Below are 21,916 nucleotides of genomic sequence, written 5' to 3' on the forward strand. Positions count from 1 at the left end.
TTTTTTTTAAACAAAAATCTATCATCTCACTGTGATAAAAGCTCTGCAGGGCCTAGGACTAGAGAAAGTGATCTAAGCAAAATAAATTCTATATCCATCAAATCTATAGCTAGCATTTTATTAAATGGCAAAAAATAAAACCCAAAGTATTTCTGCCAAAATGAGCAACAAGATAAGGTATACATCTTTTCACTCTTAGACAATATAGTGCTTCAATTTATAGTTAAACAATAAGAGAATGAGAAAAAGAGATGCAATTTGGAAAGAAAGAAATCAAAGAACGCTTATCTACAGATAAGAAAATTTTATATATACTTTTAAAGGCTCCACCAGAAGACTCCTGATCTAATAAACACATTCAGCGAAGTGGAATGCTATAATACTCATACACAAAGACAATGCCTTCCTATAAACCAGTAATAAGAGTACTGAGATAAAAATCAGATAAACAATTAATAGCCTTCCTCCTATATATAAGAAATAAGAAAGCCAAGAAAGAAATCCAATGATCAACCTCACTCAAACTGCCTTGAAAAATACCTTAAAACAAATGGGACATCTATCTCATACCCCATTCTCCCAAGGTTCAGGAATCATTGAAGAGGGAAGAAGAAAATTGGTAAGAACTAGGGAGGTAGATGAACATAGTAAACAGTGTCCTCCAATAGAAATAAACTCTAAGTGGTTATGATAACATGCACAAGACAATGACACTCAACATCCCAGCATGGAGGAAGGAAGTGATTAGGAAACCTAACCCCAACTGAGTAAGTATTGTCAACTAATGGGCGCTCAAGAGGACGACTGACTCAATTCTTCCTTCAAGGATGAGGCCCTGAGAGATGACCATTATACAGTAGATGGCCCTATGCTCACATACATACTGGCAGCAGTAAGTGGGCTCAATGGATCCATACATGAATTATGAGGAAATAATAGTAGGAAGGGTAAGGGAGGAGTTGGAGTTTGCTTAAACAAAACAGTATACACACATATGAAATTTTTAAATAATTAAAAATACCTTGAAGTAAACCTAATCAAGGCAGTAAAAGACTTCTATTATGATAACCTTGAAACATGAAAGAAACTGAAGACAAACAGAAGATCAAAAGCATTCCATTACTGATGGATTAGAAGAGTTAAATTGTGAAAATCACTTTATACGACCAAAAGCGATCTGCAAATTCAATTTGTCCGGGAGAGGTAGCATGGTGTCTCTGCTCCAGAGAGCAGAACTGTTGAGTCTGAGCTCACTTCCTCTTCCTCCCAGCATTCTGTTCTGTTTACTCCGCCTACCTAACTTTCTACCTATCAGGGCCAAGCAGTTTCTTTATTGCTTAACCAATGAAATCAACAGATTGATATATGACACTCCCACATCACCAAGGTATACTACAAAACCACAGAGGTAGAAACAGCATAGTGCTAGTGTAAAAACAAACACATAGATCAGGAGAATAAAGAAGGGACCCAGATAGAAAGCCATGCAATTATAGCAACATAGGTTTGTTGTTGTTGTTTTTAGCAAGAATGACATAAATACATATTGGGAAAAGGTAGCATCCTCAACAAATGGTGCTAGGAAAGCTGAATGTCTAAATACAGAAGGATGAAGTCAGATCCTTATTTTTTATCCTGCATAAAAAATGACTCCAAAGGAAATAAAAGCCTCAATGCAAGATCCAAACCTCTTAAACTAGTCAAGGAAAAGATAAGAAGAACATTTTGGGAGAAAGACATACACAAGGACTTTTTGAATATTATAATGATTGCTCAGGAAATAAGAGCCAACATTGACAAATGAGTCTTTATGAAGTGAAAGATCTTCTGCATGGCAAAGGAAACAGTTAACCAAGTGACCAGAGAATGGGAGAAAAGTCTCTGCCGGCTGTGCATATCACAGAGGACTAATGTTTAAAATATACAAAGAACAAAAACACTAAATAAAAAATTCAAGCAACCCAGTCAAATGACGGAACAAGATATTCTCAAATGAATTCTCAAACATCCAATAAGCTTTGAAAAAATGTTCCACTTCATTAGACATCAGAGAAATGTGAATTAAAATTATATTGAGATTCAATGTCACCTTATCTACAATAGAAGTCATTAGTGAAATGAATATAAGAAATACTGGGGCAGGTGCCTGGGGGGGGGCAGGGGAAGCTTAGACACTGCTGGTGGGAATGTCAACTAGTCCAGCCATGGTGGAAAACAGTATGGTAGTTCCTTAAGATACTGAAAACAGATCTACATAAGGTATGGTCATATGATTCCTTAGTATTTGCCAAAGGACTCCAAGTCAGCACGCTAAAAAGACACTTGGATTTCCTGCAGCACTGGTCACAACCTAGATGTTCAATAATGGAATGGATAAGGAAAATGTAGCACCATAAACACACAATAGGATTTTTTTCAGCCATTAAGAATAATGAGGAGAAGTCATTCGCTGGAAAATGGATGTAACTGAAGATAATCATATTAAGTGAATTAAGCCAGCCTCAGAAAGACACATGTAGGGGGCATAGCTATCTTTGTGCTCAGAGATGTGCATCAGGGGAATCTGGAATATTAAGCACACAGAGTTGTTCCTTCAAGGGAGGGAATGCAAAACCCACTTTCTGTCCAAATCTGCTCTAGCCTGCAACCTTTACATTGCCTGCAACCTTTACATTAACTGTGTGGCTAGTGACTGTTTTGGTCCTGGATACTCCTTCAGATTCTTATCATAAATTTTTTTTTCAGTCAATTGTAAAGCTGTTTTTTTCTCAGTCAATCTATAGAATCTATTTTTATGTACTTTACAAAGAGTTTTGATGTCACACATTTGATCTATATTTAGCTCTCTTTGTTCCTCAAGGAGATTGATGTTTGCTTCGTTGTACAGGTGGGATTGAAGTCATCATTGCCTGAATAAATTCCAACAAACTGTACAGTGCTTAACTACGCAAAAAACCACTTGATGTCAGACTCCCAAAGTTTGAACCGACACCAGCCATTGAGTCATGCTGTGACAAACTTCCTTCTTGTCTCTTGTGCCTTGTAATTCTACTGTCTGCAAAGGGGGCAGAGACCCCTGCAGACATTTAGAATATATTTTCTTTTATTGTGATTATAGATATTAAATGCATAAATTCACATATGTATATATGATGCAAATGTAGAAGCAACAGTGTGGAAGGGAATGAATAGGATGGATAAAAAAGAGAGGGATGTATTAAGGTGAGAGATGAGGTAGACTTACGTGGTTATGGTGGGGGATGGGGTACACCTCTGTGGCAGTTTGAAAGAGAATGACCCTATAAATTCATATATTTGAGTTCTTAGTCCTTAGCTGATGAAACTTTTTGGGAGAAAGTAAGTCCCTTGAGGTTTCCAAAGCCAACACCATTCCCAGCATGCTCGCTGCTTCCTGTTTGTGGATCCAGATGTGATCTTTCAGAAGCAATGCAGCCCTCACCATCCTGCCATCATTCTGCTATCAAACATTCTAACCCTCTAGAACCATAGCCCAATTAAACTCTTTAGACGTTGCCTTGGTCATGCTGATGTATCACAGCAATAGAAAAGTAACCATCATAACCTATAATGGGTTCTTGTGGAAAGGCATCCTCTTACAATGTCACATACCATTTGCATATACAGTGAAAATCAAAACCAAAACAAATTTAACAAAGAGACAAATGAACGTGTCTTTCAAATGTACCTACCTGTACACATCAACTCTAACTCCACGATGACAGCTCAATTAGACCTGATTCTTAAGTTTAACATTTGAGATCGCCATAATATAATCTTAGAAGACACTACTAAATGCAAGATAAACAGAGCCCATCACTAAATAGAAAGCAGGTAACATTCGATGGAGAGTCTCCCAAGGCATGTTCCTCTCCACTTTGCTATAACACAGCCCATCTTAGAGAAAATTGCAGACATTTGGTGAGTAACATGAAGGTTCCCTCTCCCCCTTCTGTCTTTTATTTGAGTTTAACCAACCCTCATCTTCTAGCAGAAAACAAGACCAGCTGACTTACAGTGTACACAGATGCTCACGGGGCACTGTGAACAGACTTGGAGGATGCTCAGTGGTTGTTAGAGGGGAGGGAACTAGTTTCACAAAGCTCGGGCTATATTTCACTGACCTGGCAATACTTAGAAAGCAGCCATTGTATGCCTTTGTTTAAAGGAACCTTATTTAAGACTTGTTGTTGATTCAATAACATCATTTGGCTCATAGCATTGTTATGCAAGCTGAAGACAAAGGCAAATCATAGCCTACTTATACCCAGGAGCAATGGATGGCAGTACCTCATGTGGGGGGTCATCTTAAAAGAATGAAATTATCTAAAAAGTACAACAGTGTGAAAAATGTGGAATTTAAGAAAATAGGGTTTCACCTTTTAGCACCTCAATAATGCCAAAATATAAATACCACAAATATTTTTAATTTCTCAGGCCACTGTTTCTAATCTCTTCCTTCCTTCCACTTAGCCAGACCCCCATTTCCCAGCAAAAGCATCAGACAACTCAAATTTCTGTGGTCACACCTGGAAGTGACTCTGAGGACACTCTGGATATTGATTTGAAGGTTGCAATCTATATTTAGCAGCGAGATGAATTCACAAATTCAGAATCTGTGAATAATGATAATTTAGCTGTATTTAGACTTCAAAGTGTCTTCTATAGCTAAACATAATAACCCTAAGGTCACTCACTGTACAGTGAGTCTGTAGATTATGATGGCTGCTTCTATTTCCTTTTTGTTGTTGTTGAAGTTTTAGTTCCCAACATGTTAGTTGGAAAATGTAGATGTCTCAAACATATTAGTCAGACACTGAACAAACTGACATTGCACCCAGCTCCGATAATTAACATATTCCCATCTTCCCATGCTAAATTGTCACGTAGATGAATGTACAGGGTTTTGTGCATTCATTTGTGTCAGAATATTATACACAACACCAAAAAGTGAGCAAATCTCTGAACCACAAATATTGTTAAATTTCCCAGGCAACCACTCACCAATCACTCATCCTTCCAACTAGCCAGCCTCCCCTTTCCCAGCACAAAGCTCTGCCACACCCAGTTTTCAGAGGCTCGGCTCCTCATTCCCTGCAGTCCATGTGCAGCCCATACAAAGCCTCTGTAAAAGCTGTGGTTGCTGAATATTTGATGACTAGCATATGGTGCAGTGATAGACAGACCCCTGCCATTTGCAGCCCCCGCAGCACCTTGGCACTGCTCTGGGTTTGATAAAATGGACCAGCCAAGTGTTGGAAAGCATTGGTTTCGTGGAAGGGCTGATAGCGCAATTTTCCTTCCTGAACATGCCTAGCTATCCCAGGAGTCTGGTAATAAATAAATAACTAGCCGGTAGTAGAAACAGCTAGCAAATCACCAAGGAAGGAGGGGGGAGCATAAGGTAGCATGCAGCAGCAAAGCAGGTGACCCCCACCCTGCTGGTTCTGATCAGAGTCTACTCTGGCTCACCTCTGCTTGCTTATTCAGCCTCTAAGGTCCCAAGAGCCAGACCTGGCCTCCTTCTAGGTTTCAGTACATGAGGAGACAGCTATGGCTCATCCCAACCATTTGGTCCTATGTGGACCAGATACTCCATGGAGATCAACGCAGTCAGCCCCCTCCCAAACACTGGCCCGCAACAGGATCTGCTGCACTGATCTGGCCATGATGATGCTGGATGTGTGAAATGAAGGGAAAATGCTCAAGGAGAATGAAGAGGGTGGGAAGGAAGAGTCTTCTGAGGAAGGCGAAAGGAAGCTCCCATGGAGAAGTTTGAGAAGCAGCACAAGGGGCCTTGAGGAAGGCAAAGAGGATTCTACAGAGGGTATTAGACGCAGGTAGGCATCTTCTTTCAGAAATTGTTTATCACTAACATATATTCCTAAAACACTATACTATTTTCTGCATAGCCCAATCACCTATGGTTGAACTCCTTACTATCCTAGGTCATGCAATTCTAAGCTAAAACATTCATCTTTGGTCAGCATAACAAGAGTGAGAACTCAGCTTCACTTATCCTCTGGGTAAGACTCTATGTAGTGTACAATCTGTGTTGTTGTGCCTTCCTGACAGAGTTCCCAGGAGTTCCCAGGAGTCCCCTACTACTGTTTGCACCTGGCATCAGAAGATGGATCATGTAAGAGCTACTAAATTACCAATCTAACCATGAAAAGAGACCCCTCAAGACATAGAGTTGGAAATGGATGCTTTAATACGCATATGTTCAGGACCAAAAATTGAAGGGAAGCCAGTAGGAGACAGGAAAAATGATGTAGAATAAGAATTTAGGGGGTTACTAAGCATGGCATTAGTGCCAGATGATCTCACAGAACATTCTAGAGTGGAACCATACAGAGTCATCCCAGGACTTGATAAGGGGATAGGATGGAACCTACAGTGACCATTCATGGAGATAGAAGCCATATCCACAAGCAGAAAGGGAGAGCCTGAGGTGAGGTGGACCCTTCCAGCTGAAACGCACACTCAGAGGAGCCTTCTGCTGCCGGTCCCCCAGGCAGAGAGCCAACGCCTGCTTCATGATTGGTGAAGGATCTGGGCAAGCATACAGTAAGAGTAAGGACATTTGCACTGATAACCGGAGAAGAATTTGTCCAGCTCCCCTTGAATTCAAACAGTTTTCGTTTTTCAGATAACACGTGTCCCCAGGAATGCTGTGACAAGGGTGAAAAGGTTGATATTTGATGGTGACATTCATTTATACATTTAGAAGGAGCCCAGATTAAGAGCTGGACAGACTTTATGGAAGACAGAAAGAAAGACAACCCAAAGACTAAAGCCTGCATGTAGTTCTAAATGCATATTCCCACACTTGGGTCTTGTTCCTGTGAGACCCAGGTCTGGGACCCTGGAATGGAATCCAGGAGAACTCTCATGAGTGTACAGCTGTTACAGTTTGGATTAGTGTCCTTAAGGGCTTGCCTGTTGAAAGCATGGTTTCTGGTCCACAGCACTATCTGGAGATGGTGGAAACTTTAGCAAGCAGGGATCTAGTCCAGGGACCACAGACCTTCCTGTTTCTCTCCCCTCCCTGCTTTCATTACTGAGCACTTTCTTCTACCATAGTCTCTCACCAAATGCTGCATTATCCCAGGGCCAAAAGAAACAAAGCCAGCCAACCCTGGACCAAAACCTCTGAAACCACGAGCCAAGATAAACCTTTACTGATTATAAGTTGATTATCTCCGTTGGTTATTTCATCACAGTGGCAGAAAGCTGACTGCCATGACAAATCCTAATAGAAGCCATTGTGATGGATGTCACACACCACCTTTTAAGATGTGATAGCCCTCGTTCTAGGCTACCAGAGGATACTATGATGACCTGCTCTCAAATACTTGACAGAGTACATAGCGTTGGCAAACTCAAGTGTAGAAAATGAATATAAGCAAAATTAAGAACTGGATAAAGGAAAGAAGAGAAGGAGTCTTGCTAAAGATTGAAAGAATGGTGGTTCCACTACCAAGTCATTTGCACAACACACTTCAGATGCTCAACACCCAATGAGCCAAAGTAAAAAAACAAATACACGCTTTATACCACATCTGTTCCTGCTTAATACCGACAACTTATACAAAACAGCTATTTAGAGTTCAATCATTGTCTACTTAGGTGTTCTAATGTAAGAAGAGGGCACACATAATGTCTGCACTTCTGTTATTTTTTTATAGAGAAGCATACAGTAGGATAAGGAAGTAGCTACTGGATCTCCATCACTGCACTGTTCATATTAGAAGCACTCCTCAGTGAAACAACTTTTTAGACTGTCAGTTCGGGGCATTATTCGTTGGTTTTGTAAAGGTAAGGACTAGGGACAGACGGTGTAGAATACTTGCCTGGGTTCTAGCAAGCACCTCATCACCTGCTTGTCTTGTGATTATAGTTAACCTAGTCTTGAGAGTTCAGTGTAAGGTTTTATCTTGAGAGGTTATATCACATACATCTGTCCAAGTCTAGGGACATGGATGTGTTAAAGAGATTGCACAATTAACACATCCATCCTGGCTAATGAACAAATTTAAACTTAGTCTTTCTGCAGGCTTCAAAGCAAGCTAGCTTAAGAGCTGAGAAAAAAAAAAAGAGGAAAAAAAAGTATGTAAATAAATCACCTCCAGTAGAATATTCTTAAAGGGACAGTGAGTTTTTTTAAGTCAGGAAAGCCACAGTTCCTTCCTTGGTTTAGATTGGAAGTGTCCTTCCCCCACCACCAAAGGCTTTTGAGAGGTGATTCTGGGCTAACTCGGTCCATGGGGAAATAGGAGGTGGGATCCAGCTGGAGGAAGTAGTCACTGGGAGCACTGTCTTTGTAGTTTCCATCTTAAAGTGCCCTGCCCTGCTGAACTCCAAGAGATAGGTATCTTTCTCCACCTTAGCATTCACCATGTGAGGCTCTGTCTTACTCTGGGCACAAAGCACTGATGACAAAAGACTCGCAAACAACAACAACAACAACAAAAAACAGAAATCGTGAGGCAAAAGAAAGCATTCCTCTTTTAAAGCATTTCTCTCAGGTATCTGGCCACCGCAAACCAAGAGACTTATCTACAGCTCTTTTTGCATCTTCTGAGCAAGCATCACAGCCCCTGGCTCATAGTCACCTGTGAAGCTGTGTCTTACCAACTCTAGGAACACGTCAAGTGCTCAGTAGACATAGAAGGCAAAAAGCTGAAAATTTCAGTAACTTGCCCAACGGTGCAGAGCCAACAGGTGACAGAGCTGTGTCCTGCTCACCATTGCACGTTGAGTGGGCCCCACAACGCCTGACCAGGGAGACAATAGGAAATGTCTGTCGATAGCTAATGCATGGTAATTTGAAGGACAGATCAACAAACTGAAATCCCTTCAAATGAATAATACCTTGTAATAGAAATGGCAGGTTTTTCATAGATACCATTTGAGCCAAAGAAATGTTTGGGGCTCTAGGAATCTTTTCTGTAGTCACGCATTAACGTGCTATTTCCTGAACCAAGAATTATTTGCCTAAAAGCCACTCTGATTTCCTGCATGCTAAATTCACAATAATAGTGAGATAATAACCTCCCCCATTCTACAAAATTGCAGAAAACCTAAACATCCCATAATTGATTATAAAATGGAGACATGAACTTCCCTAACTAGTTTGGTTAGCATTTCTTTTGGTGGTGAGCTGATCTTATCGGCAATGAAACCAAGTAATTTATCCAATTAAATATTTCCTTGCTTTTTGCTTTATTATGACATACGAAAACATTGTAATAATAAGGCTAATGTTCTAAAGACTATTTATAACAAAAACCAGATGCAGGAGTGTTTTAAAATATCTGCTACTATTTCCGTTCTGATGTCTAAACACGGCTTTACAAGTTACAGACCTCTTTGCCTCTTTAAGTAGGGAAACTGAACACCATTTTTCTTGTTTTCAGGGTGCTGCTAGTATTCTGGATAAGTGTAGCCTGGGCCAGAACCTTTGAATAAGATATTTTTGGAGTATGTGTTGGGGGAAATAATTTACAAGAGTAGCACAACTTCCTACTGAAGTAGGGCTCCTATTCAGGGTTACATTAGGATTGCTTTTCTTCTCGATCATTCTAAGATAACTCTGGCAAAAGTTTACAAGTGTTAACCAGAACTGCTGTGAATTTCACCTGCTCATGGTTGCTAACAGAACACAACAAAGCCGTTTCTTTTCTACCCCTCTGAAACCCTGCCTTCCAAGATGCTGCAAGAGATCCCACCAAGAAGAGAAAATATTGATAAAAATGCTACGGTGTAAATGCGAGTAAATGAACCAGAGGAACTGCTGTCTCGGTCCAAACTAAAATAAATGTGATTTATTCAAAAAAGAAAAGCTATTTAGAATTATTCCAAATGAGAACATAAACAAAATGCCTCAAGCCACATATTTAAAACAACAACAACAGCAAAAAAAAAAAAAAAACCTCTTCAGGTAAAACCTGCATAAACGGGCACTGCACAGTTCTTGTGTTATTCCCATGGCAACTTTACTGGCATTGGCAAAGAACTAGGTTACTCAAGTCCCTGTAAGGCACCCGAAATCCCTGTATGTCATCCACCCCTTGGGCATGAGGTTCCTATCGAAAGGTTTCAGGTGTGGGGTTCATCATCCTTTGGGTAAGAGTTATTAATGGTGTAGACAGACAGACAGACAGCATGGCAGGGCTCTGAGGTGAGTGGCAGGGATGGGCTTCCTTTTTAGATGTTCCCTAGGGAGAGGGGTTCATGTCTGCAGCCAGCCGGTCTCTGATTCCATGTTATCAGCATGGGGCAGGGGTACTGGCCTCCAGGGAAGCAAATGATGCTAGTTTGTGAGCTAGAGGATAGAGGAAAGTGAGGAGGGGGGGGCACACTTGGTCCAGATGAACCCAGTTTACAGACAGCAATATGACGTCATTAGTCCTCCGATGTCTTAGTTTCTGGTTAACTTGAATTCTGTAAACTTCCTTGGGGAAGGATCAGGGATCCAAACGTTCTCCAGGGATCCTTGAGATTCTGTTAGAGGACCAAAGACTCAGAGACAGGCTCTCGGTAGTTCTCATTTCCTTTATCACAGCTATGGTTATAGTGAGAGAGAGAAAGGCTGCGAGAGATGGGCGTGGCCAGTTTAGCCCCTGGTCCCAAGCCTAACACAAATCCCCATGCTGTCGCAGTGAGTAGGATCTTGCTCAAGAAGACTACCTTGTTCTTAGAAATACCTTCAGTAACGGCCAGCACTGTGTGTGACATCCGCACCTGATACATGAATTCATCACATGATGCTTTTAAGACAGTCTTGCAGCAGAAACCAGCTAATGCTCTCTAGGACACGATGCTTCCTTCATCTGAAAGCATCTCTTTTCAATGGACCCCAAAAGATAAATGAATCTCCTCCGAAAAGTATGAATAAAAGCCATCCATCACTTTAGACAGTGAGAACACATGTGAACAGAATGACTTACTGGAGAGCTAAGCAAGCAGATGTCAATTTCCAACGTACCGCAAATAGCACACTGCAGGTGGATATGAGTCTCCTTCCCCGGACTGTGGGCGCGCACATTGCTGGCAGCACTAGAACCATCACTTACTAGTCAAGAGTGTCTGACATACAGAAAAAGGTGATGACAGTTGCCCAAGTCACTAAGATCCTCCAGAAGAACACCTGTCCCCAGGAAAATATGAGCTGGACCTTGAGGACAGCGCTTGCCTTTTGTAGTTCTAGAATCAAAGAGTGCTTCAGCACGCTACCTAGTCACCTGGACATCCCACCTAGCAACTTGTGAAATCACATTTATCCATCTGCACAAGCATCGTGAATATCATACACTTGTCGTGTGTATCAGCACTGTGACTCTCCCTCAGGTCAACATCGAACTGCCTCCCTCACAAGGAGCAGTAACCTCCAGACACCGCGTTGGACTAAGCATTCCGTCCTTTCCTTTTGAAATCCACACGGCTCATTTTAATAACCAGTTTTATCCCCATCCACTCCAAATGCTACCAGAGCCAGATTTATCTCACAGGGACAGCGGTTTGCCATGACAGTTTTCATTCCCCAGTCTCTTGCCAAGTGCCAAGGGTACCCCGAAATCACCTTAGAAAAGTAACAGCATAGCTGGGGTTAAGTAGGCAGTTCCCCAAAAAGCAGTTACCCTAAAAGCTAGCATTCAGCCAGCTACATAAAGCCCAGGGTGTGAAAAGGCTGTTCCAGTGAAATACCGCTCTTTCTTCACCTCTTCAATCTCCACAAAATTCAACACAGCGCCCGGTGGAAGACAGTCTCTTGATTAACATCTGCTGAAAGGCAAAGCCGGCCTCACTTAATGTGATGTGTTGTCTTATGTAATGTACACATATGTCACCAGCCCACATCAATATCTGTGACGGCCCCCTTAAATAGACTCATAGTGTCTTTCCAGACCTGTGTGCTCAGAGCCAAACAAGCTATCAGCCAAAAGGTTCCACTAACTGACCAGGCATCCTTCTTTCAAGACCCTGGAGGACTTAGCCCTGCCCAAGGCATGAGTCAGACACCACAGAGGCCAATAGCCAGACGGTGTACATAGTGTACTGGGCCTGCTGCCAACCCACCTGGAACCAGCCTTCACCTGCAATATAGATCTGTAAGAATTCTAGGGGTTTTAACTTATTTATTTTATTTCATGTGCATGACCATTGCCTCCCTACATGCATGTGAACTGTTTATGTGCCTGGTGCCCTTAACAGGCAGAAGAGGGTATCAGATCTCCTGGAACTCAAGTTACAGATGGTTGTGACCCACTATGAGGGCACTGGGAATTGAACCCAGGTCCTTTGTGAGAATGAGTCCCCTAAATGGCTGAACCTTCTCTCCAGTACCATGGAAGAATATTTTTAATAAAAATAATATATCATTCAAGAGTTCAGTGTGAGAATTAAATTAAGTGATGTATGCAAATAAAGGGTGTGCTTACTACACAGTGCTAATGGTTCTCTATTAACAGGCAAGTTAGCCCAAATACTATTAGATATCTAGGAGCAAAACATTAAAGACCCTCATAAATCACTTAACTCTTTGCTGTTATTCACAGAGAACTAATATAGTCTTTCAGTGAAGATTAACAAGCGAGAAGGATTTCTCCATGCCAGATGTTTGGATCCAGCGTTACTCTGACACTGTTACAGATATCGCTGAACTTCAAAATACTGAATTTATTGAGTGCCTGAGCTGCCTTCTTTCGAACCAGATATGCTTTAGCACATATCTCCCATCTGAAAAAAGTGCTAGCCGCGTTGACAGTACATTGTCCTTGGAATATACAGCATAAGAAACCTATTGTGTGCCTGCATGAAGGACTTAGAGCCTCCTAAATCTGAAACACTGGGCCATGTGTTACTAACTATTAATTAATTACACACTATAAAAGAATTTAATGGAGGCCTGTCTCAATCCTTAACCCAAAGCACTCTGTTTATGAACAGCAAGAAAAGCCTCATTTCCTTTCCTCCAGTATTACATGCTTAAATAAAATGCCCATCATTGTAATTGGACACATAAAACATTTTAGCAGACTTGATGTCTTCAATTACTCATGACTGTCTGATTCTAATTAAATTGAAAACAGCAGTCCTATGGCCTGCCGTAGCCCAAGCTTCTGTTTCCAGAGGACCTGTGCATGCAATAAACTATTGTACAGCTTTTCTGTTACAAAGTCTATGGCAAGAGTAATTGTGTTCCTAAATGTTTCTTGAGCAGTAGACAGGTAAATTCATTCATTCTATAAGCATTGTTTGTTGCCTATAGTCCAGGCACAATAGTAAACATATTAGTGTATCCATGCTGTCTTGATGTTTATGCAAAGGAGGCAAAACACTACATAAACCTAGGATGAGACCTTCATGCCTAATGCTTTCTCAGTCTCCAGTGAACTTAATGGCAAAAGGTGTTTATTTGCAACCTGTGGTTTTTCACTTAGTGGATGATACAAAATTAAAGTCGGAGAAGCTGGAAGAGTTTGCTATAGGGAAAGGGGCTTCAATGAGAAGACCCCGTGAACATGCAGGACACACTAGATGGTAAAGAGCTGCTGTTTGCGAAATCCAGAGTGAGAACACAGTATCAACAGAAGTGGCTTGTGGCCGCAGAGGGAAACAGCTGTGCACTCGCTGTCTCGGTGTATCCTGAGTGCCTAGGACCAAGTATCCAAGCCCAGGAAATGTATAAAGAGACCTATTTGGCTCTGCCCCTAGTGGCTGGAAAGTCAAGACCATGTTTCTCATAGCTGCGCGGGATCTGGTGACTACCTTTTTGGGGCATCCCATGGCAAGAGAGAAGGAGATGCACACCAGATCAGAACCATCCTTCTCCTCTGGAGCAGCTAGGAAGGATGAGACCTGACCCCACCTCATGACCTCATCCAATCCTAATCACCTCCATACATCAACAACATGTGAATTTGGAGATTAAATTTTCAGTGCATGAACTTTGGTGAATACAATTAAACTGTAGCAACCACAGTGGTAGTTTAAAGATGTTCTGTGTGTTTTTGGGGAGAGGTAAGGATTCTAGAGGTAGGGGATAAACATAAATTGTCCTCCTGGAACTAAATGACCGTCACTTTGCCCAAAAGAAAAGTTAAAAGTAGTTAGCATTGGATCAAAGAACCCAAAGAAACTGATGTACAATGTAGGCTTTACCCGGATACTACCTATAATCACATACAGGGAGATGGCTCAGCCACGGCAGGAGCAGACCAGGCAGGTATGGGCAAGAGGATGAAGATCTTGACAAAGATGAACTTCTCAAACCCTGGTGCCATTCTGGTTTCTACAGGCAATGGTACACATGGAAAGTGACCTAGTTTAAAATAATATTCATAATTTTAATTTCTACACTGATTGGTCTAAGGAATGTTGGAGTGCTCAAGTCTCCAGGGAAGTTGCTACCGCCAGCAACTCTGCAAAATGCTTAGCGCTTCACCCAGGCACAGGAAAGTCTCGGCCCATAGAGGGATATTGAGGAACCATCCAGAGAAAAAGATACGAATGCACATCTAGGGTTTCCAAGTCCAAGTATTACCAAGAATTGGTGGAACCAATAACTTCATAGGCATTAGTGTGGATAAAAATTAAGACTGGTTCACAGCACGGTAAATGCAAGTGGCAATAGCACAAGACAGCTTTGTTAGGGAAGTGAGGAAAGAGGTTTCTAAGCACGTGGCGATTGAAATGAATCTATGTATGAAAAATGGCCATAATTCAAAATCCAGAGAAATGCATTACAGGCAGAGAGAACTATACAGCACAGCACGATATCCATTTGTGCCACAGTAAGAAAATAACTGAAACTATGCAATTTATAAAAACAGAGATTGTTTTCTTACCATTCTGGAAGCCATGACGTCCAGGAGCATGACACACACATGTGGTCATGCCTATATGGTGTCTAGTTACACTGTAGAGGACATGTATGAGACAGATCCATCCTTCTAGAAGGCCCACCATAATGCCCTTTATTCACGTGTGACTGTGGGGCCCTCATTACCAGTCTTTTTAAAATATTTCCACCTTCTGCTCTATTACCAAGGCAACGGTATTTCAGCTTGAACTCTGGAGGGGGTATTTAAATTGTGATATACAAATTTGGCAATGTAAAGCCTCATACAGGACTGGTGAGCTAGTTCAGTGATTAAGAGCACTTGCTCTGGCAGGGGACCTGGCTTCAATTTCCATAATCCACACAGCAGCTCAAAATCATCCATAACTCCAGTTCCAAGGGTTCTGATGACTTCTGATCTCCATGGGCATCGAACATGCACATAGTGCACAGGCATACATGCAGACAAAACGCTTATAGAAGAAATAAAGAAATTTTTTAAAAATTAAAAATACATGATTCTATAGCTATATCTGTGGAATGGATTTACACTTTGCTCAGACTTCTATCTACTCATTGGTCCTCATTGAGCCTAATAACCCTAACCAATGTCATATCTATACGTTAAGGGGAAAACTTAGACGCATGAATTGGTACCCAGTTGAGTTCATCGAAGGCTGTGCCATACACTAGTGTCTGCATTCTTGGACTTTAGCGCTGGAATCATCGTCATGTCTCGTCTGCAGCTTCCACGTGGACTCCTCTGCCGAGTACCCAGCCCTCCAGCCCCACCTGTGTCCGCTAAGTAGCTAAGTGAACATCTACAACAATATGCCCAGAACCTGAAATCCAGTTTAACTTGCACAGCGAGAGCATGACTTGGCAGTGTACCTGAAGCCACATCTGGCAGGGAGCTGGGAAAACAGAACTGCACAGAGAGGAAGGTGGACAGGGATGGCTGGAGCTGCCATGCCCCCCCCCCAAAGACTACCCATCCTTCAGGACTTGGAAACACATACTGGATGACCATTGGAGCCAGGCTACCCTGGTGAGGGGGAGGAGTCTATGTAAGGTGGCTTCTGTCAGACTTCTCAATGGGTCTTAATGCCCGCAATGGGCCTGTGTGTTGAGGTATAGTCCTGGTAGGCACTACTGGGAGGAAGGAGGGACCCTTCTGAGAGGTAGATATATGTGACAGGCCATCAAACAATTGGGCGCATGCCCTCAGAGGGGACTGTGAGATCCCAGGCTTATCTCTTGCTCTCTTTTTGTTGGATCCCAGCAGTGAAGTTTCCTCTGCCATGGTCCCTGAGACAGTATGCTGCCTCTCTTCTGGACCAAGTGCAATGAGTCCTCTGGCCACGGACTAAAATCTCTAAATTACTAATCCCGTTTGCAAGCCTTTCTTCTTTGTAAAACGACTATCCTTGGGCTTGGTTATAGTGGCAGACAGACATCAGCAACACTAGGAAGAGACTACTGTGAACTGTCCCCGAAGGTCTTTAGACAACAAGGAAAGAGGCTCTCCCATCTTAAGGAAAAAACTCATTTACAACAAAGTATCTACTATGCAAGGCATTTCAGAAGAGAATCTGACAAAATAGGAGGCCTCTAGAGGAACATATTCTGTGAGAACAGTTGAGAACTCCCATCCTGGAGGAACCAGGCATATCCAGCCAAGTTAAAAATGGACGCTTGGTTGATGGTTCGTTCTGTGTCGCCAGAACATTCTCCCTGGTTTTCTTTTTACCTTTAATGAACTTCCTTATTAAATTTTCTTTTTAAAAAATACCTAGAGTCATTTCTGCTTTAGGAAAGAACCCCAAAATATTTGGTCCTATGGAGATAATCACACATTTAACGATCTCAGCCGTTTAATGAAGTGCTTAGCCTTCCACAAGCCCTTCACAATATTACTGGAAGGTGACCTCTGATCTCTTCTAACTCGTTGTTGCTTTAGGCAGGAAGCATGCCCAGGGAGTGCAGGAAAGGACAGTCCAGTCTGTCCTGAGACTATCTAACAACACTTTAGAGCAGCGCTGCTCAACCTTCCTAAGGCTGCGATCCTCTAATACAGCTCCTCCATTGCGGTGACCGCCCCAACCATAAAACTTAATAACTGTAATTTTGCCACTGTTATGAGTCATGATGTAAGTATCTGATATACAGGATATCTGATATGTGACCTCTGTGAAAAGAGGTCACAACCCGCAGGTTGAGAACCACTGCATTAGCGTCCCCAGTGGGAAGGGAGCTACCACGTAAAGGACCGTGTGCTGCAGAAGGTGCCCCTACTGGTGCTGCCGTGTGCTTCACCACTCCCAAAAACTCTTTATTTCAACTCAAGAATTCTCCGACTGCATTTCATTTCTAGCTCAGTGTGCCTGTCAAAAAGAATCTGGCAAGGGACAATGCTTGCATCAGCTCCTGGGGCCAATTCAAATTTACACATGGATTTGGACATAGTGTTTCTGGGAGGTACACTGCAGAGCTTGCTTGGCCAATGTTGGATAATTCCTGAGATGTGGTTATGAACTCAAACATTCACAGCTCAGTGCGTTTGAGCCTACATCTGTCCTGAAAGGCCCTGTTGCTCCTGTGACAGGTACCTGGCTTCTATATATGGACTCCTAGCATAACCTCATATGACCTAGGAATGTCTCTCCACTTTGCCTTTACACAAGGCCCCCTAGATGTGCATGGATTTTTGAGTCTTACAGATCATAAAAAAAATTATGCAGGTTACATAAACAAACAAAAAGATTAGGTTATGTTAACATCAGTCACATTTCCTGGTGTTGAGATGCAGGAAAGGGGAAGACAAAACACCCGGATGCTGCTTCCGGGTGCTGGTTTAGGGATTTCCTAAAGAACCTGTTCTGTTAAGACCAGAAGCGGCAGACACCTCCGATCCTCTCTGTGCACTGACCTTGTAACTTTTCATTCACAGGATATGTCTGCACCTGCGGAGGATTTATAGTTTCTATGTCATATATACCTCCTTCCTGACAGTCACAGGGCTCAGTGTACTGGGCTTTGCCCAATGGATACCTCTAAAATTGTTACAGATTCATGAGTATTGACAGAGGGGAGGGGAGGAAAATTCAAGGGCTGTCACAATAGTATGAAAGGTATTCTAGTTATCTGATCTCCAGATAGAGCAGGAGCCTATGTTGTATAGAATAGGAGCAGCAAAGAACTCAACTGAACATATAAAAGTGCTCACTTTGAACGCACTGTGTTCTGAAGGCTCACAAAACCTTTCTTTGCAGCACATGCCTCAAGTTCCAGAACGGGAGTTGCCTGAACATGATAATCTTTTCTCAGGGCCAAAAATCCTTTGTTGAACTCTTTAGAGCAAGGTTACAGTGGATGGAGCTCCATCAACACTGAATTTGTTGCTTGATAAGGATTTGCATAAACTCAGCTTCTCTTAATTTGGTCTATTAAGCATGTGAATAATTCAGAGCTATAGTGACTGGGAGGAAAATCGGTGTAGCATCTGTAGCTCTAACTTCTAGAATGACTGTGCAAAGCATTATTAAATTCTTGACCAGGGAGAAGGAGAAAGATGAAGCTGTTTAATGTTCTTTGCACACCATGGTCTTTGCCATTTCTCCTGAAGAGCCAGTCCATCAGTAAAAAGGGGGTCACCACAAATGGCCTTTCCCACGTCACTGAAGGTCAGAACAAACCCAATTGCCTTTTCCTGTCATGGAAATACACAGCCGTTTCTCTCACCTGCAACATTTGGCATGGTCCTTATGGCTTGTAATGCTACGCATTGTGAAAATAGTATATTTAATCCAGCTTGAAGGAGCTTTGTTTTTGTATTTGTGGAAGACCTTCAGTAAGTGCGAGCACAAACCAGAATGTGCTAGCTAAATAGACTCCCGCAAAACCATCACTGTTCTTTTCTCTGTCTCGATGAGCAATGAGCAAGGATCTAAAGCTTCACAGGAACCTGCTCTGGGTGCTCTCTGCAACACAGCTCTGCTTTCACTGTGCACTTGATGGATATGTTTTTTAAAAAAAAATCACAACTGATGTAGAAGCAAGAAACAGCAGAAAACCAGGCTTCCACCCAGTTCTCCCACTGGAAGCCTTCAATGGGCCAGATGTTGCTCTGCTCTTTTCAGTGCCCAAATTCTCCCCAACAACAAAATATCCAGATGCACATGCCAGTTTTGCCATACCACATGCCTTGTTTTTATTGACCACACTCTGAGATAGTTTTCACAAACCACAGAATTCCAGACTTTCTTAGTAAGGATCCTGACTCAGTAAGGAACTCACATAGGGAGAATAGCTGTGGAAGTAACAAAGACCCATGCAACTTTGTTCTATTCTACCTGATAGTGATTACAACGCTGGGCCCACCCCCACCCCTGCTGCCCAGATAATAGCCTCCTCCCTGAAGAAAGACAAACCCAGGGAGTCCAGAAGCATAACCAAGCCATGGAACTGTGCTGTGGTGTCACAGAGTCTCTTACCTTGCATCGTTGCTTTGGTTGGTTCTGAGAACAGAGGAATGAGCAAGAGGTAGATAAGGTAGACAAAGGAGAGCCCATTGTATCGGAATGCACACGCTGCGATTGGGAAGAGAGAAGAGAGGAGAATGGCATTAATAACCACAGGCCAACACAACAGCTGCACGGGCAATGGTTTCAAAAATCACATGGCTTCTCTCTCTAAACAGGCAAGTCAATCTCAAAGCAATAAATAGTGTTCTGTGTTCACCATTGTATTGAGTATGGTGTGAAATAAAATAATTAAAATACCTAGTCTCTGTTCTTAAATTCTAAGAATGAATTTAACAGAATAACTCCATTAAAATTAGTAATAATGACTTGTTCATAAGTACACAATATCAAAATATGTAAAGACAGAAAACGTTGAGAGGATGAAGTTTTTACAGACAAATGAAGCCACATTGTTATTGGGCTTAAAATGGACTGTCCTGCTATGTTCTCCATGAATTTAACTGTATCCATAAAGCAAAAGCCTACAGTCTATTTGCCAAAGGGGAAAAGAAAAACATGAAAAAAAATCAAAGAAAAATGATCAAATCATAAAAAGACAGTAGCAAGAGTGGATGACAGAACAGGAGCTTCCCTAAAACACCTGGAAAACAATAATGAAATCACAACAGTCATCTTACCTGCCAACAGTGACCTTAATCATCAGTGCATTACACTCTCTAGACAAAAGATAGGAGGCAGCGGCTATAGACAGAGGAACAATCGATAAGGGAGCAGGGCAGGGAGGCTAACTACAGATCTCTACCCTCTTGTTTCTCCTCCAAATCCAATCCCCCAGTCTCGCCTTCAACTCTGTGGCAGTTCACCTGCTGAGACCTGCCCTCTCTCTCAGCCCCTGTCTCAAGTGGATCACACAGATCTTCCTCCCAACCCTTCCTTCTCTCCACCCATGTCTTTATCCAAGCCCCCAGTTCCAGCAGGCATTCCCTGGGAAACCACAGTCCACTCCAGTCAGGGAAGCAGGGAAGCTCTTCACTCTGCCTCAGCTCCTCCAAATTCAATCTCAAATCTCATGCCCAGCTCTGTGTTAGATCACTTGTTGTGGCCTCTCCTCACTCTCTACCCCATTCCCAGGGGACCAAGCATGTATTGGTGGAACAACCTGCTTCCTCCCTCCTAAGGGCTCCCTCAGCACCAGCTCCTAGTCCATCCCCATTCCTAAGAGTCAGCTCCCAATACCTAGAAATACATTGTACCCAGATCTCCCAGTGACCATGCATAGCAGAATCCTAGAAGAGTTCCCTACCAAGCAACACAAAGCCACCACACGGTCCTAAGAAATAAAGAGGGTGACAGAAACCAAGGAATAAAACAACCACCAGACAAAGACAAGATCAAACAACACCACCTAGAACTACAATTAGAAGCCTAGACGCCAGGGTAAAAACACAATCAATAACAGCCAGAACAATATGTCTTCATTGGAGCTCAGCAAACCTACAACCGTAGGCCCTGAGAATTGCAACGCAGCTGAAGAACAGGACAAAGACCTTAAAATAGCCTTTATGAATATGACAAAGGTCCTTAAATAGGAGATTAATAATTCTCTTAAAGAAATCTATAAAAATACAAGCCAACAGTGGAAGAAAATGAATAAAACAGTTCAAGACCTGACCTGAAAGCATAAACAGAATCAGTAAGGAAAACCCAAAACTGGGGCCTGAAGAGGGAAATCTGGAAATGAAAAGTTTAGGAAATTGAACAGAAACCTCAGAGGAAAGTTTCACCAACATATTAAAAGAGAAAAAGCGAGAATCTCTGGTACTGAAGACACTATAGAAGAAATGGATACCTAAGTCAAAGAAAATACTAAATCTACAAACATTAAACATTCAGGAGAGCACTATGAAAAGATCGAACCTATGAATAATAAGAATAGAGGAAGGAGAAGAAACCCATGTTAAAGGCACAGAAAATATTTTCAACAAAATCATAGAAAATTTCCCCTAACCTAAAGGAGATGTCTATCAAAGTATAAGAAGCACACAGAAAAAAAAATAGACTGAACCAGAAAAGAAATTTCCTGGAACATAATAATCAAAACACTAAATGTAAAAAAGAAAATATTAAAGATGCAAGGGGAAAAGACCAAACAACATATAAAGACACACCTATGAGAATACTACCTGATATCTCAATGAAGATTCTAAAGCTATAAGGACCTAGACAGATGTGCTGTAGACTCATAGGCGACCCAGCAAATCATCCAATAACCATAGTTAGAAAAATAATATAATCCATGATAAAACCAAATTTAAGCAATATCTATCTTCAAACTCAGCCCTATGCAGGGCACTAGAAGGAAAATTCCAGACTAAAGAGTTTAGCTGCACCCAAGGAAACACAGGCAATAAATAATCCAGGCCATCAAATCAGAAGAGGAGAACACACACACACACACACACACACACACACACACACAAAATTACCACCACCACCAACAACAACAAAATAACAGGAATCAAAAAAACACTGCTTATTGATAGCTGTCAACATCCATGGTATGTCC

The 21,916-nt window shown here is 42.0% G+C and overlaps 1 protein-coding gene across 1 annotated transcript in view; it reads right to left on the minus strand.

Annotated features, from left to right (window-relative positions):
• Piezo2 (piezo type mechanosensitive ion channel component 2) overlaps positions 1-21,916 on the minus strand; it is a 354,156-nt gene that overhangs the window by 268,672 nt on the left and 63,568 nt on the right. Inside the window, exon 2 of the mRNA XM_026783664.1 lies at positions 19,360-19,455. Coding sequence (XP_026639465.1) covers positions 19,360-19,455 — 96 coding nt within the window. The remainder of the gene's footprint in view (positions 1-19,359; positions 19,456-21,916) is intronic.

Source organism: Microtus ochrogaster, chromosome 18 (assembly GCF_000317375.1).
Source record: "Microtus ochrogaster isolate Prairie Vole_2 chromosome 18, MicOch1.0, whole genome shotgun sequence".
Lineage (NCBI taxonomy): Eukaryota > Metazoa > Chordata > Mammalia > Rodentia > Cricetidae > Microtus > Microtus ochrogaster.